Source organism: Epinephelus moara, chromosome 6, assembly GCF_006386435.1.
Source record: "Epinephelus moara isolate mb chromosome 6, YSFRI_EMoa_1.0, whole genome shotgun sequence".
Classification (NCBI taxonomy): Eukaryota; Metazoa; Chordata; class Actinopteri; order Perciformes; family Serranidae; genus Epinephelus; species Epinephelus moara.
Window position 1 is genome coordinate 36,455,806 of NC_065511.1, and position 15,364 is coordinate 36,471,169.

Here is a 15,364-nt window from a genome sequence, read left to right on the forward strand (position 1 = left end):
TCAGTGTTGTGTTTGACCTACTCCCCCTTCTTCTGCTATGCCTGTAGTTGCTGTTGTTGCCGTGGTTCCGGTTGCCTGTGAGGTTGTCATGGGGGAGGATGTTTGGTTGCCACGGAGCTCTCCATTCTGACTAGGATGTTGATGAGGAGTGGGTAGAGAGGGAGGGTCTACAGTTTGGGGGAGGACTCCATTGTGGGGCGAGCTGTCAGAGGAAATGCCCGAGGAAGAAACTCTGAGGCCTTGATCGTCGGTTACCGCTCCTCCTCCTCCTCCTTGTCCTCCTCCTCCGCCTCCACCACCTCCCCCTCCACCTTCAGTTTTCACACCGGGGTCTGCATAACCCAGGGAGGAAAGCTGGTCCTCCTAGTGAGATAGAGAGAGAGGGGAGGGGAAAGAGGAGTGGGAGCAGGGAGAGATGGTCGTAGGAGAGAGGCCATTCAATGAGCGGTGGCAGGGATGTGAGGAGTTGTAAAGGAGATGTCCAATCAAGGCAGATAACGTGACATGTAGAGGGAAAAATCACATGTTGAAGAGGTGTAAGAGAGCGTGGGAGGAAGTAAGAATAGTGAGATAAAGATGGGAAGGAGGAAAATCACCAGAGAGGGATGTGAATTGTGTGGAAAACATCAAACATCGACAAATACAAAGAACCGGTTGGAATGGGCACGTGTAAAAGCGATGGCACAAGCAAAGTAAGGAGGAATCAGGAAATAAAAGACAAGTGATGAGGGATTGGAAGAACCACACAGAAAGAGAGAGACAGAGAGAGGAGAGAGAAAGAGCCAAATGAGTTACGAAGTTGATGCATGGCGTACACCAATAGAAATGGCAGCACAGGAAAAGGGGCACAAGGGAAGAGGGGATGAAGGGGGATTAAAATTCTTGAGGTCAAAGGGTCCTGATCCTCTTTGGATGAGTAGCAAGGAGTGTTTATCGGGTGTCAGGAAAAGTCACTCTTTGCCAATGAGTACAAATCATGTTCAATAAGTTTCTATGCAAATGTGCGAGCTTTTTTAAATTTAAGACTATAAAGGAACTCTATGCTTATGGTGTCTATAAACATCTTAACAGCACATTCTGTAGCATCAGCCTGCTGCTAAAAACATGCAAAAAAACCACAAGGAGCTCAGTGCCAAAGTTAAAAAAGCAAGATAAAGGTGCATCCTATAGATTTATGGCAGGAAATCCAAACCCGACAAAAACACCAGCCAAAAACGTCAAACCCAAACCCACTGACCACGCAGCAATGAGCCGCTGCATGGGTATCCACCCTGGGTTGGAGCTTTTGATTGGTGATTAAGTCAAAGTTTGGTTTTTGCCATCTTTTCTTACCTACATTGGCGCAGAATAACAGCAATGCAAGACTAGTTTCATTATTAGTTTATATCAGAGTCTGTTTGCAAGCCTTCGCTCCCAGGCGTGTTCACTGATGTCTGTGTAGGAGCAGTGGGAAGAGAAAACACTTGGGTTATTGTGCCAATAGACAACTATGAGGACTCTATTCATAATGGTACTTAACGTATCCAAGAGCTACTGCAAGATGATTTGAATATAGGAGCATTTCGAAAGCTGAAAAATCACAGTTTTACCATCAGACCTCTGGTGGAACCTCTTGAAATAATTGCACTTGATTTATCTTGGCTGGCACATTTGCTGTGTGGTGTCTAGACATAATTACACAGACTCTGTTTCACTGAGAATGTGCGGTGAGCAGAGAGCCATCTTAAAAGAGCCTGGAAATATGTGCAATAATTTAACTCATCTTTGTTCTTTATCAACCACTGGAAATGACAATAGATACCACTTTAATGCTTACATACACGAAGTATGGAATACTGTAAAATGAATGAAAATGGCGTGCGGTAGAGGGGAAAGACAGGAAGTAGGAGGGATAGTTTGGTCTGCATCCAGTAGAGAAAATGAATCAAAAGCAAATAATCACTGGATAAACTGTATCTGATGGGTGTGTCCATTGTGAGTGGAAGGTGTTTCCATTTCACTTAAAAAAAAAGTGAAAAGAAGAACAAAAGAAAAATACCCCGAAATTTGATGTGAATTAGCGGGCCTTTTCTCTTCTCAATCAGAACCAAAATGAATGAAAACATAGTCAGCCGCTAACTGGTGCTATGAACAGCCACAGTGTCTACAGACAGTTACAGGATGCCAGTAACATGACTCCACTAACACTTGTTTCGTTACTCTCAAACACGACCAACAGTGTCGTTTAATATCCATGTGTAGACCAAAACACATGTCTATTAAACTCAGTAAATCAAGCAGCTGAACAAAGACATGGCAAAAATGTTTACTGACATCCTTTTATTTTAAACTTACCAAACTTGCTTCACTCTCTGTGGGCTGTAGTGTTTGATTACTTGGTGCATTTCAATTACAGCTTGGTGTGAAAGTGTTTTTTATGCTAATGAAAATTGGGGGTACTGGAGACAGAAACACAAAACACTTAGTGGAGAACTGAAATGTCAGGTGTATCGTAATGATGCAGAAAGAGTAGCGTACACACTGGTTCTTACCCATCTCCTCCAATCTCCAATCAATTTGAATCGTGGATGTCTATAGAGCAAAAATCTTCCTCACCTCCACATTTGAAATGCTGTAAGTGTCGGTTTAATCAACTTATATATGGCAGTTGTTACATTAAAAGACCCCCCTGCACTGTATGGCTTAACATGACTAGCTTGCCAGGTGAGGAGCTCTAACTCTGATGCAAAACAAAACAAAAAACGCATTTCACACATCCTCACACGCACCGGAACAACTGTCCTACGCCACCATTCAACCAAATAATGTGCCCAGGTGCCAAAACACATACACAAACACATAGATATCAGAAACACACTGAAAGACACAGAAAAACACACAAAAACATGTGCACAGTAAATCAGTGTTCTTCAGGGAAGGATTGGGTCAGATACGGAGATTTCCCATAATTCCCGTTGTATATCTGAGGGCGTGCTGGGAGGGGTGAGAAAGTGAATGGAAATGTGAGTTCATGTGTGTAGGAAAACAAAGCGGTTCAAAAACATGTTGTGTGTGAAGGAAAAAAAAAAATAGAATAAAAGAGAAATCACACAATATTCCACAGACTTTCTAACAGATTCATACCCAAAAATAAATCTCATTTCTTGTTCACAAATCTGGATGGAAATCTATGAAACAATAAAACGTTATTGTGTGTATTCCCTTTTAATTCTGATTTTTTTCTGCGTAAAGAATTGTGCAGAAAGTCACAATTTTGCATTCAAAATTGTTTCAAAAATAATACTGAGTATCTGTTTATTTAACTAATGCCTTGTCATAGTGCTATTGTATGAACCACAGGGCATGTGCATCCTGTTTGTGCATGTAACAGTAATGCTGTATTTGCTACTGTATATTATTGTTTATAATGTATAATTCAAAGTTAACCAAGGACAAGTGAAAAAAATGAGGTGTCTATAAAATGTGATGAAAATCTGAGTTGAATATTTGCAAATGCCAACATCTGAAAACAGCGGAGCTTAGGAATCAATGGTACTCATTGATTGTTTTGTATTTCTCTGCATTACAGCGAGTTACCCAATGCAAAGAGTTACAGGAAGGTCTCCGTATATGACATGAAGATCATCTGCGAGTAATAAATGTTGGCATACTGTATGTCTGTGGGTTGCTGGTTATGACTGAATTGTGTGTGTGAACAAGCGATGGCTTTTTCACTTGTAGAGGGCTGCAACAGTCACACACAAAACATCTCATGTTTAATATTTTTGAAAAGACAGAAAGCTCTAAGCTGTTGTAGTACCTCTGTATATTTCCTCCAGGGAATGTGGTTTGCTCATTGGTCAACATAAAGTGGAAAAAGCATCCTAATTCATGTCAAATAATTCATGTTGCTTTTGGAGGTCTGTCACAGAATATTTCCAGAGTTACCATCTGATACAAGAAAACACGCTGTTGTGTTGGCAGGGTGACAACAGTTTGGCAAACAAAGAAAATGTCACTTTTTGTGTGGTGAAGGAGAGAGAAGCTTACTTCATACAACACTGTGCATAAATTACACTTTTCCGTCATTTGTCAGAGAAAAGACTTTAAAGCTGCATTAGGCAACACGTGCACGGAAAAATCGTTGCTAAATTGTTCAGCTTTGGCACTGATGACTCAACCAGGAGAGTCATAGCTACAGAAGTGCTACAACCCTGAGTCATGTCACATTGTTTGTGGGAAACATGAATAGGACCTCTACTTCCCCCACTGGGCCCCACATATGCCAAAAAAGTTTTTTAGCCTCTGGGTTTACTCCGCGGTATACAGCCCGTTGAATATGCCCAGTAGTGTTTCTTCTGCTGGCCCCACTCATGAGTTCCTGCTCAACACATTCTCACTCTGACCTCATCACATATTGACATGTGGTCATGGACTTTCCATGTCCACATACAACATGCAAGGTACACTGGGTGCGTTGGTTGTTACGGGATGCAAACACTGCTGTCTCAGGTGAAGGTTGGTGTTTGTTGGACTCATCCACCACCCCTCCTGCCCTCCCCACTTGGACTTTTGCTGCCTTAACTTTTGTCTTTGTCCCGCCATGTTCCCCCCTGACATCGTCGGACGCTGTTAAACTATAACAACAACCGGCTGCGTATCATGCCGACGTTAAAGGATACCTTTTTTGGTTGGTTTCTGACGCCGCAAGTCACTGCCCAAGCACCGGAGTGAGACCGGGCTCTCTCGCTTGGCTCATAGACTTTACATTGTGACGACATCATGCATTTCTAAATTGCTTTTCTTGGCTTGAGGAAAGTTGTACAAATATAATACCACCAAAGCTAAAAAAATCTGAATAGAAAGAGTGATAATTGACCTTGTTTGAAGTTTGAGGTGTTCTGTCAACAGTTTTACAAACGTCTCTTTCACAATGTTGGCCTACGGGGAAAACGCTTTCTGGCCCACAGGGGATTTTCCTCACTACAGTGCTGTGACCACTGGGAGAAATTTCCAATGTCCAATGACATTTCTAAAGGCTGGAAGAGCTGCAAGATTAAATCATTTTATCTCCATTTAGATTAGCAGAGAGCTCAACTGGAAGTTAGCTGCTCGGCCGTGCTCGGCCACCGTAAGTCTCCGTCGCACATGCTCTCTGGGCCCCAAAATGAGGAATCCAGGTTTTCCTTATACATTCATGGCACATCCTTGTAGGTTGATGGGTTTGCACACATTGCACTAGAAATCACTAGATCATGTTTCAAAAACAAAACGGAACTTCTCAATATCTTGAAGAATGCAAGTGCTTTTGTGTCATCCGTCTCAAGTTAAATTCAAGTCTCAAGTCTTTTGTCAATGTCAGTCAAGCAAGTCTGAAGTCCACAAACTTGTGATTTGAGTGCCCTACCTCTGTTAACCACAACTATGCTAGGAAGTTTGCTTACTTGTTAGCTAGCTAGCTTGGAAAAGTTAGCCAGCCTCTTTGTGTGCTAAAAGAAACGCACCGTACAAACAGAGATGGAGTCTTGATTTGTCTCAGTCTGTCTTGACTTAAACACAACATTTCTTGTTTGTTTGTTTTGTGTGTGTGTGTGTGTGTGTGTGTGTGTGTGTGTGTGATAATGCGATAATGCCTCCAGTGTGGAACAGGGTCATTCTAAATGGCAGCAAATGTGTTCAATACAAACTTTTGTTCACCTAAATTTAATTTCCAGCCTCTCTCATGCATTTGGTATCATTAGATAAAAAGTGCACCGTCGGCCTGGTGCTGTGTTGCATTACATGATTTATGAGTATTACACTTCAGACATATTTCAGGTGAACACCTCTCGCTGCCAAGTTTTTTAGTGTGGCTTTAAATCTTTGAAATGTTTTGTTGTCACCCTTTCAACATGGAGATGTGCCCTTCAAGTAACCTCTGTCCAAACACTCTGTGACAGGCCTCTCTTTCTGAAAGATAAATGGAAAAGTAAGTGGGCCTGTCAGTGTGCTGGCTTGCAGTGAGTTCACAGGGTGCTGCGTATGGACAGGGACGCACATAGAGAACAGTAGAAGTGGAAAAGAGGCAGCAGGTTATGGATGGAGAGTGAGAGTTTGCCGGTTTGTTTATTACCTGGTTACTCGGGGTGGGACAGGTGCGAGACGGGGCTGCACTAGGATGGACTGACGCCTCCCCTAAGAGAAATCACCGTATCTCATCAACATAGGAGGAGAGGAGAGGAGAGGAAAGGAGAGGAGGATTGAAAGCAGGAGGCAGAAGGAGGAGGAAGCTGAGGAAACCAACAGCCACCCAAAAACAATACATACACAATGTACAACAAAAAGTGAACAGAAAAAAAGGACATAAATATACATGAAAATGCTTACCAACACACATTTACATACACATACATTATGACAACCATTCACGCACCACATCATCAGACAACCCAACAGCCTGAAAGCATTAAAGCAGCTTGCCATGCAGTGTATCATTAACAGAAATCATGCTTAGGACAAGAAAGAAAAAGGCGTTAAATCATGCACTCCAAACGACATCTGCAGCTGAAAGCAGCTGATTAATCCAATAGACTTCGGAAAGCTGAATCTGGCATGTTTCCTGGTTTCGGAAGCGTAAAAGAACATGCGTATATCAAACATGCAATCATCTACTCTGTGAAGATAAATATATACACACACTTGGAAAACCCAGAATTATATTTGCATAAACACAGAAACAACAGAGAAGAGGATTTCTGCACTTTACTGTAACACACACCGCGTCACACCACGACATATCACACCCCACACTCACTCAAAAATGACCAACAGCCAGGAAGTTGCAACAATAAGCACAAATTAAAGAGCCCAATCAAATCCTCTGTGAATGAAACACTTATGATTAATGTCACAGCAAGCTCAGGAAGCCATTTCCTCATTAAATATAACTTGCTGATACCTGCTGATCAAACAAAATGTCCACAAAGTTAAACAAAATCTAGAGGAAGGCGCTACAAATGATCAATAAAACAGTTCAATGTAAAAAACAAAACAAAAAAACAAGCATTTTAGTTTAACTGATAATGTGGAGTAACTGCCACACACTGTAAGAAGTTTATGAAAAAATGATTCGACTTCTTTAATTGGCATTAATTGCCCTTAAAGAGCTGCTCAATATCAATTAATAATGTATCATCAAATAAAACATACTTCACCCCTTCTACTGCAATAATATGATGTAATTTATTGGATTACCATGTTTTATTATATTTTCCAACCCATTTTGCTGAACATGTTTGCTTCCAAATTTACACAGGGTTTTTGTAGAGCTCACCAAATTAAATTTAAGGCTTTTTAAAACCCTTTTATTTATACAAAATGCAATTAAAATGGCTTTTTCACAGTTATACCAGTCACAGGATGATGGAAAACCAGCAGGGACAATCCATTAATTTACCAAGTACACACATTTACTGACATTTAAAGCAATACTTCCTAGTAATACACACTCAGACACTGAGTTGTCACTTTATTAGGTACACCTAGCTGAAAGGAATGCAGTCTAATGCAACAGTCCTGCAGTAAACCTTACCTTCATGAAGGTTATAATGTTCAGTTTTTGTTAAGAGTTCCTGTTATTTAGCCAACCCTTACTCATAAAAATGGAATGCGCAAAATAATAAGAAAGACCTGTCGGTATAAACCACAGACGGCACCTTCCAAAACAAACACACAATGAAATCAACACCTCTATAAAACAGTTTCAACAAAAAGTGAACATTATAAATGTCATGAAGGGAAGATTTATGGCAGGACTTTTGTATTAGAGTGCATTCATTTTAACTTGATGTGTCTAATAAACCAGTAACTAAGTGCAATAAACCAATTAACGTGAGTTTAATTAAAGTTTTTGTTGAAATTTTTGAAAAGCTTTCTAGCAACTACAGTGAAAGTTTTTGTAACAGGTCTGATCCTGCTGACTAATGATATCCAAGACCATTGTAAGACTTTTAATAGCTTTAAGGCTTTTTTTATAGAACTAAATTCAATGCTTTCTATCACAACTCAAGCAGTAAATCGAGGTTGTATATATTTGGCATTGTACTTTTCCGCAAACCAGATACATTAACATTTGTATGCCATTATGTATGTTTTAACAATGCTGTGGTTAACGTGTGGTTAGGTTAAGGTACAAAGACATTTGGTTATAATTACGAAAAGATCATGTTTTGACTTAAATTCCATGAGTCCGTGGCTTGGTAAAAAACAACCGCTTTTCATCACACTGTCCCTGGTGGAAAAACAGCCTGAAAACACCCATGTTTGGTGCCTAAAAAGTCGCTTGTTAAAAGGTGACAGGTTGCTAAAACACAACCAGTTTTGTTTTATGCTAACTTGGCAGGCGTGTCGTCTAGGTGACACGCCATCCACCATCCTCTTCACCTCCCAATGGCAAAGTCTGTTCATGTATTACGTCACTTTGAAAACCATCGTATGCTAATTTCTTCCCAAACATACACTGGCGCTAACAAGACACTATTAAAGCACTTTCACATAAACAATCTCACGCACTGATAAGAAGCATGTCTGGACAAGCGTGTACGTTTGGACACTGTTAAATGGAAGGCACAAGCAGGGCTTAAGTGCATGCGCTTGCCCAGATGCGTTACTTGTATGCAGAAAAGTGCAATGTTTTAGCGAAAATGCATATGTTGGGAAGTACTGAGCGTATGACTGGATAATGAGACTCAGATTATACTGCACGAGTTGTGTGAGTGGATGTTTTGATATAGTTTTGTTGTTGTTAAACGTGGACCCCATTTACTCTGATTCAACAAGAATTCTCTCAGTTTTTGGATTCTTCGTTCACTGAGAAGTTTCCTTCAAGAATTCAACACAACACAGGGAGAGTAACTGAAATACAACTGATCATTTTGTGGGTGAAGTATTCCTTTAAAGACTTTTCGAGACCTGCTGACACCCATATTATTTGGCAGTTATCACCTTATCAGTTGCTGACGTGTGCTTTAATATATTTAAACAGAAGTCACTAATGCGTCCATGTCCTTCTAACAGCAGTTCTGAAATCACAAAATGTCTGGAGGGAAGTCAACTTTGTGCAGTTTATGATTATTTTGTGGGCATCAGGATGCTGTTGTGGGAAGGATTATGGCATCCTGCACCTGTGTTATTATGTGTGGTCTAATTAAGTGTGGGGTGTTGTTTTGGAAGCTGGTAGCAGTGGCCTGAGGAAACAATGGCATCATGCTCTCCCCTCTCACTCCCTGTTAATTTACTGTTCCCTCTCTCAGATGTTACGTGTGCACCAGTCTCACCCAATAAAGCTGAGTGTCATCACACTGGACTGAACTGTCGGCTCGTCTTAAGTGCTTTGGCTTATGAACACGGGGCCTTGAAGCTAAAATACAAAAGAAACCTATGATTTCCAAAAGAACAGCTTCACAAAATTCTCACTTAAAGCACCGTCTGTTTTAGCAACAAGCACCGAGAAATGAATGCAGACTAAAGGAGCATTTCAACACAATGAAAACACACTTCTTCCTGTGTATCAACTATAACTATTTATATTCATTTATACAGTAGTAAAACAACTGTTTTGGAACTGTTAGTTGAATAGTCATGAAATTTTATAGACACGTTCAAGGTCCCTAGATGATGCACTTCAGTGATTTTGGTAATCCCCTGACTTTTCCTCTAGCACCACCATGAAGTTAATATCTGTGGTTTTTAGTGACAGCTGTTGGATAAATTGTCTTGAAACTTTGTACAGACAATAACCTCCCCCTCACGATCAATTATAATAACTCTGATGATCCCTTAAAAGAGTACTTCACCCCCAAAATGACCATTTCAGTTACTTCACCCCCATGTTACCTTGAATTCATGAAGAAAACTTTGTTTTTCTCATATGCCTCCAAGGCGAACGAAGAATCCAAAAAGGGAGAAAAGTCTTGATACTCTGAAGGAAATGGCGACAGCATTTAACAACAGCAAATCTATATCAAAACCTATGTTTACAAAATCTCACACAACTCATGCAGTATAATCAACAGATGAACAGGTAGAACACAGACTGCACTATATGTATCCAAAACTGTTTTAAATAGTAAGGTTTTAGCAAAAATACATGTGTTTGGGAAATACTGAGCATGCAACAAGATAAATGGGACTTGGACTACACTGCATGAGTTGTGTGACAGTTTTTAAACGGATGTTTTAATATAATCTCATAATCTCCCCCTTATATTTCTATTCATCAAGAATTTTCTCAGTTTTTGGATTCTTCTTCTTCGAAATACCTGAAAAACTAACCATATTCATATTAGCTTCAGCTCTACTTAATGTTTAATTACGCTAATTAGCATGTTACTGCAGCATGCTAATTAGCAGTAAACATGTGCCTTAACACAGCCTCACAGAGCCGCTCACATAGCTGTAAAGTCCTGTGCTGAATTGCATCACATTGTAGAGATGTTTACCTTCCACTGGTTTTAACACAGCGTCTGTGTATATTAGGTTTCTTATGGTTATAAACTGCAGTGGCTATAGTTTATTTTTCCAGTTGGGTCAGGCTTTACTTAACTTTTATTACATTTTACTGACCAATGATGACCTGTGTCTGTGCTCTGAAAAAGATTCTTATCCTCAAAAGACTGCTGGAAATATTTGTTTGTCTGTCTTCAGATTTTTCAGCTGCTTTAACATCAGAATGAGACTCCTACCTTTTAACAAAAGCATACCATATTTAAGTATCTTAAATATGGTATAAACATGGTACATATGTCTTGAGTAAAGGGAAAAATTTCACTTTATACGGTTTGATCTGTTGGAATTAAGGACTCCATAAATGTAGGAGTTGTACACTCCTCCTTTAAACACCACGGTGGAGGTTCCCTGCAGCTTGCAGATAACCTCCAGCACAGTCTGAATGTTAAGCAGGCTGCTGCTCGCAGTGTGCTCTTCTGTAATCCAATAAACATTTTTGTCAAGGCAGTGCTGGAGCTTAAATTGTCACTGGTAGATATAAAACCATATGTTGCAGCTAAATGCTGGTATAACCCTTTAACACTCTTCTTAATGGTTCTTCACAGACTTACAAGCCTGTTAAACATTGCATTTATTTGGTTCCAAAAACTCAGTGTTTCTTTTTAAGTCTTCAACAACAGACTCTACTTTCTTGTATTAATTCACTTTCCTTCAGTCTAAGATGTACTGCTAAGTGTAATATGCAGTTTAAACCATGTGTTAGTGCTGGGAGATGGTGCCTAAATACAAAGCATTATTATTGTTCCATTTTTACAATTTTATTGTGTCCCAGACTTGTCTCTTTTTTAAAATAGCCCCAGAAAACAGGTATAACACCTTTTTTGCTGACAATGAACAAGACTCAACATGATTCATCGGGCATTCTCGGTTTTATCCATTTATTTTTGTTCTAATGTGCACTAAATCAGATCCCACATACTTCTTCCCTAATTGCCTACACTTAATGACACTCAAGTCATTGTCCTACCTACGCTGCAAACATTATCCATCTGGCTCCAAGTGGGCTTACAAAAAACTTACAAATAGAAACATACAACATGGAGCTTCAACGATTAATACGTTGAGAAAAAAAAAATGAATCGGTAACAATTTTGATAATCAATCAATTGTTTAGGTCAGTTTTTCAAGCAAAAATGCAACATGCTCTCTGTATTTTAAGCGCTCCTATTTGAGGGTTAGCTGATTTTCTTTGTTTTACACGAAAGTAAATTAAAGATGTTTGGGTTTTGGGCAGTTTGTCGGACAAAACAATTATTTGATGATGTCATTTGGGCTCCAAGAATCGGTGATTTTTAATGTTTTTTACTGTTTTATGTTTAGAGACCAAATAATTAATCATTTAATTGAAAAAAAAGACAGAAAGATTAATTGATAATGACAGCTGTTTTTTGCAGCTCTACTGTAGATCCCAGGTTACATTAATAACCTAGCAGAAGCCTGATAACTACTCTGTGTAATAGTGAGGACTTGTATTCATATTGTTAATGCTGAACATATATATTTATATATTTTTTCTAAAGGTATAGCCCTATGGGATTTCTCAGAATATATAATTGTCACATTAGTTGTAATAATGACCATCAGTGTGATGCTCTGAAGCAGCTCTTCCCTCCCTCTCGCCTTGTCTCATTATTTTTTTTCTCCTCGCTTTTGATGGGTGACTGGAAATCTCCCGTGAGGCGTTAATTTGATTTTTTTATGCAATAATTTACAAAAAAAAAAAATCACAATTCCAACCGAATGAAAGAAGGAACGTATCAAGTGGGGCCACTGTTTGAACTCTTTGACACATAAATTAGCTTTTTGAAGGCTAAGATTAGCATTAAAATGTGTCACATGAGCTCAGAGCAATAGAAGTGATGAGAAAACCCCACACATGGCTTCAGTCAGAGATAATTCCTCCATGTTTTATTCTATGTGTATAATGCATATGATTTCCGTGAAGCTGCTAAAAATTAAATGTATAGTTTCCAACATCTGAAGCACAAAATTCCTGGCCAACATTTGTATGTGGGGCCCATGTGGGTCGTAAATGGACGTGAAAATGGGCCCTATATGAGATCGTCCACAGGTTCCACATTGGCCCCATGCCAGTTGCCCACATGGGTGGGTTTACCCAATAAGGGCCCAGATAAGATGCCAATTTTGGGCCCATACCCACTTGGTACCCAGGTAGCCCTAGCATAACCTATGTGGGGCCCACTTGATTAAACCCAACCATGTGGGCAACTGGAATGGGGCCATTATGGAACCCATGGACAATCCCATATAGGGTCCATGTTTTTGTTTTTGCCCATTTACTACCTACATGGGCCCCACAAACAAATGTTGGCTAGACAGGTTTGAGGTTGTGATTGGGTTATTTGGTGTCAGTGAACTCTGGCTACACTGGTGACCATGAGTGGGAAGTAACTAAGTATTCAAGCACTGTACTAAGGCATAATTTCAAAGCAGACTTTTCTTCTTCACTTGAGTATTTCCATTTTCAACTACTTTAAATTTCTACTCCATGACGACTCAGAGAGAAATACTGTAGTTTTTACCCCACTACATTTCTATAATGACTTACATAAAGTTATACTGTGCAGGGACTGTCGACTACTATTTGTAAACAGCATCACCACTGTAAGTCAAAGCCAACCCCAGCTTTGTCAGGTTGGTGTTTTGCCTTGGTATATTTACAGGAGTTTTTTTTCCGCACTGTGTCTGCAATTTTTGTAGCTTCCTTTTGAATGCTTGCTGCTTACAGCACCTGGTCACTACCTTTTTATGGTCCTAAATTCACCTGTGTGCTGTGCCCATAAATGTCCTGAACACTGCAAAATATAAAGGAAATAAGAAAATACAGACAGAGGGCAGAGTCTCTGCAGATAAATACACCACAACACACTTCTAGTGGGTCGTAAGTGATGACTGAGAGGGACTACTTCTCTATGACTCCATACATTGTTTTGTTTTTTTAGGAAAATCCTGCATATAGTATACTATTAAGTTACTTTGCAGATTCAGGATAATAAAAGGAAATATAATCGACCAACAAATGTTTATGTATAAAGTTAGTCCCATCTTAACCCCCTTAACTCCCAAGTAATACATACATTTAAGCTATTGGTTACTTGTATGAAAATAACTTTGTGCCACCTTTGCTGAAACTTTCACTGTATTCTAAAAAACAAACATGAGACAGATAGACTGTGAATAAATCATGCCCCTCCTCCCCTCCTACTGCCTCTAATGGCATACACAAGAATCAGACCATGGTGAGGCAGAAACAACCAATCTGAGCCAAGGAGTTCCTAAAGCAGCTGTCAATCATGTCAATCGCTGTTCGTAAACTGCTGTCAAACTGTCAAATGAGGCAGCGCTGATCAAATATGAATCAAGATTCTGTCACTGCATAGCCTTTTTCTCTCCTCAACTGTTTTCAGAAACATATTTTAGTGCACTGTTTAGCTGTAAAATGAGGAAGTTGTAATGTTGGATACAGTCGACTGAAGTATCGCCCACCAGCCAGACCAACTTTCTCATTGTACAGCTAAACAGTACACTCCTTGGCTCTCATTGGTTGTTTTTGTTCACATGCAGTTTGGTCTTTAGAAGTGCTACAAGGCAATAGAGTAGGCAGAGGTATATGATTTTTTTTCAGACTATCTCATTTTCTGCTGTGTGGAAGCTGTTCTCACAAACTGGTTGTATGCTTTCCTATGAAAAGTAATTGTACATATCGCACATATTTTGGAAGGCTGCAGTCACGTTACCAATGTGAGTAAATACAGAAGCAGCCCCGAGCGGCCTTGTAAGAAGGCAGCTTGGGGTGGTGGATGGGTCACAAAAACCCAGACTTTTCCCCAGGACTTTTGGAGTCGGGTGTTCAGAACCATGTGAACTTTGAGTCAATTTAAAATGGCAATAAGCGGAAATTCATCATTTCTAGATTGAAGGAATTAAAAAATGTGTTGATCTCCAGCCCCTTGTTTACAAGAATTAAAAAATGTGTTGATCTCCAGCCCCTTGTTTACAAGCAGGTCCGGCTGCGCGTTCATGTACGTTCATGTGAATCCCTCTCGGAGCCCTTGGCCCTCCCTCCCTATAAAAGGCTACAGCCAGTGAGCAATGGCAGCGTCCCTCCCTATAAAAGGCTACAGCCAGTGAGCAATGGCAGCGCATATTTTTGAAGCGAAATGGCGGAGAGCGGAACAAAACGTTCACCTGAAGACGACCGGGATCCGACATTACCTCTAAAGAAACAACGGTCGTTGGCGAAGAAGACATTACCTCTAAAGAAACAACGGTCGTTGGCGAAGAAGTTGTCGGATAAAGAAAGAGACAGAACCCAGATTAACATTGGCCTTGCATTTCCAAGGTGGAGAGCACTGCGAGAGCTAAAGGGGCTACAATTTGACTCGGAGCTAGCTCTTCTTCTCCTGGACAGGTAACATTAAGTAACAACATAGTCAAATGTCTGTTTTAATTAGTGTTACAGTAACGTTAGGCACATGTCCGGAGCTTGATTTATTAGCGGCTCTGTCCCAGCAATGGGTCAGGCGTTACGGTTGTGTTAGGTGAGTAGCCCGGCAGCCCAGCTAACATTTGCAATTAGCATTGTAAAATGTAGCCAGGCTAAAACATCCCTCTCACTCACGGAGAAGAGTAGGAACGTTAGCGTTAGCTCCCGGTGTTAGCACTAGCCGGGATCCGGCGATGGCTCTAGCCGAGTCGGCTGCCACCGGCTTCAGTTTTTGCCCCTTTAAGGTACATCCTTGCCACGTTTTCCAAGACCTAATCTGAGTAACTTTACTTGGCTAAACCTAACCTCCTTCTATCTATCTATCTATCTATC

The 15,364-nt window shown here is 40.2% G+C and overlaps 1 protein-coding gene across 1 annotated transcript in view; it reads right to left on the minus strand.

Annotated features, from left to right (window-relative positions):
• The window catches only part of syngap1b (synaptic Ras GTPase activating protein 1b), a 169,870-nt gene continuing 154,506 nt past the window's right edge, over nucleotides 1-15,364 (minus strand). Inside the window, exon 21 of the mRNA XM_050046275.1 lies at nucleotides 1-363. Within this exon, the coding sequence (XP_049902232.1) occupies nucleotides 1-363 (363 nt within the window). The remainder of the gene's footprint in view (nucleotides 364-15,364) is intronic.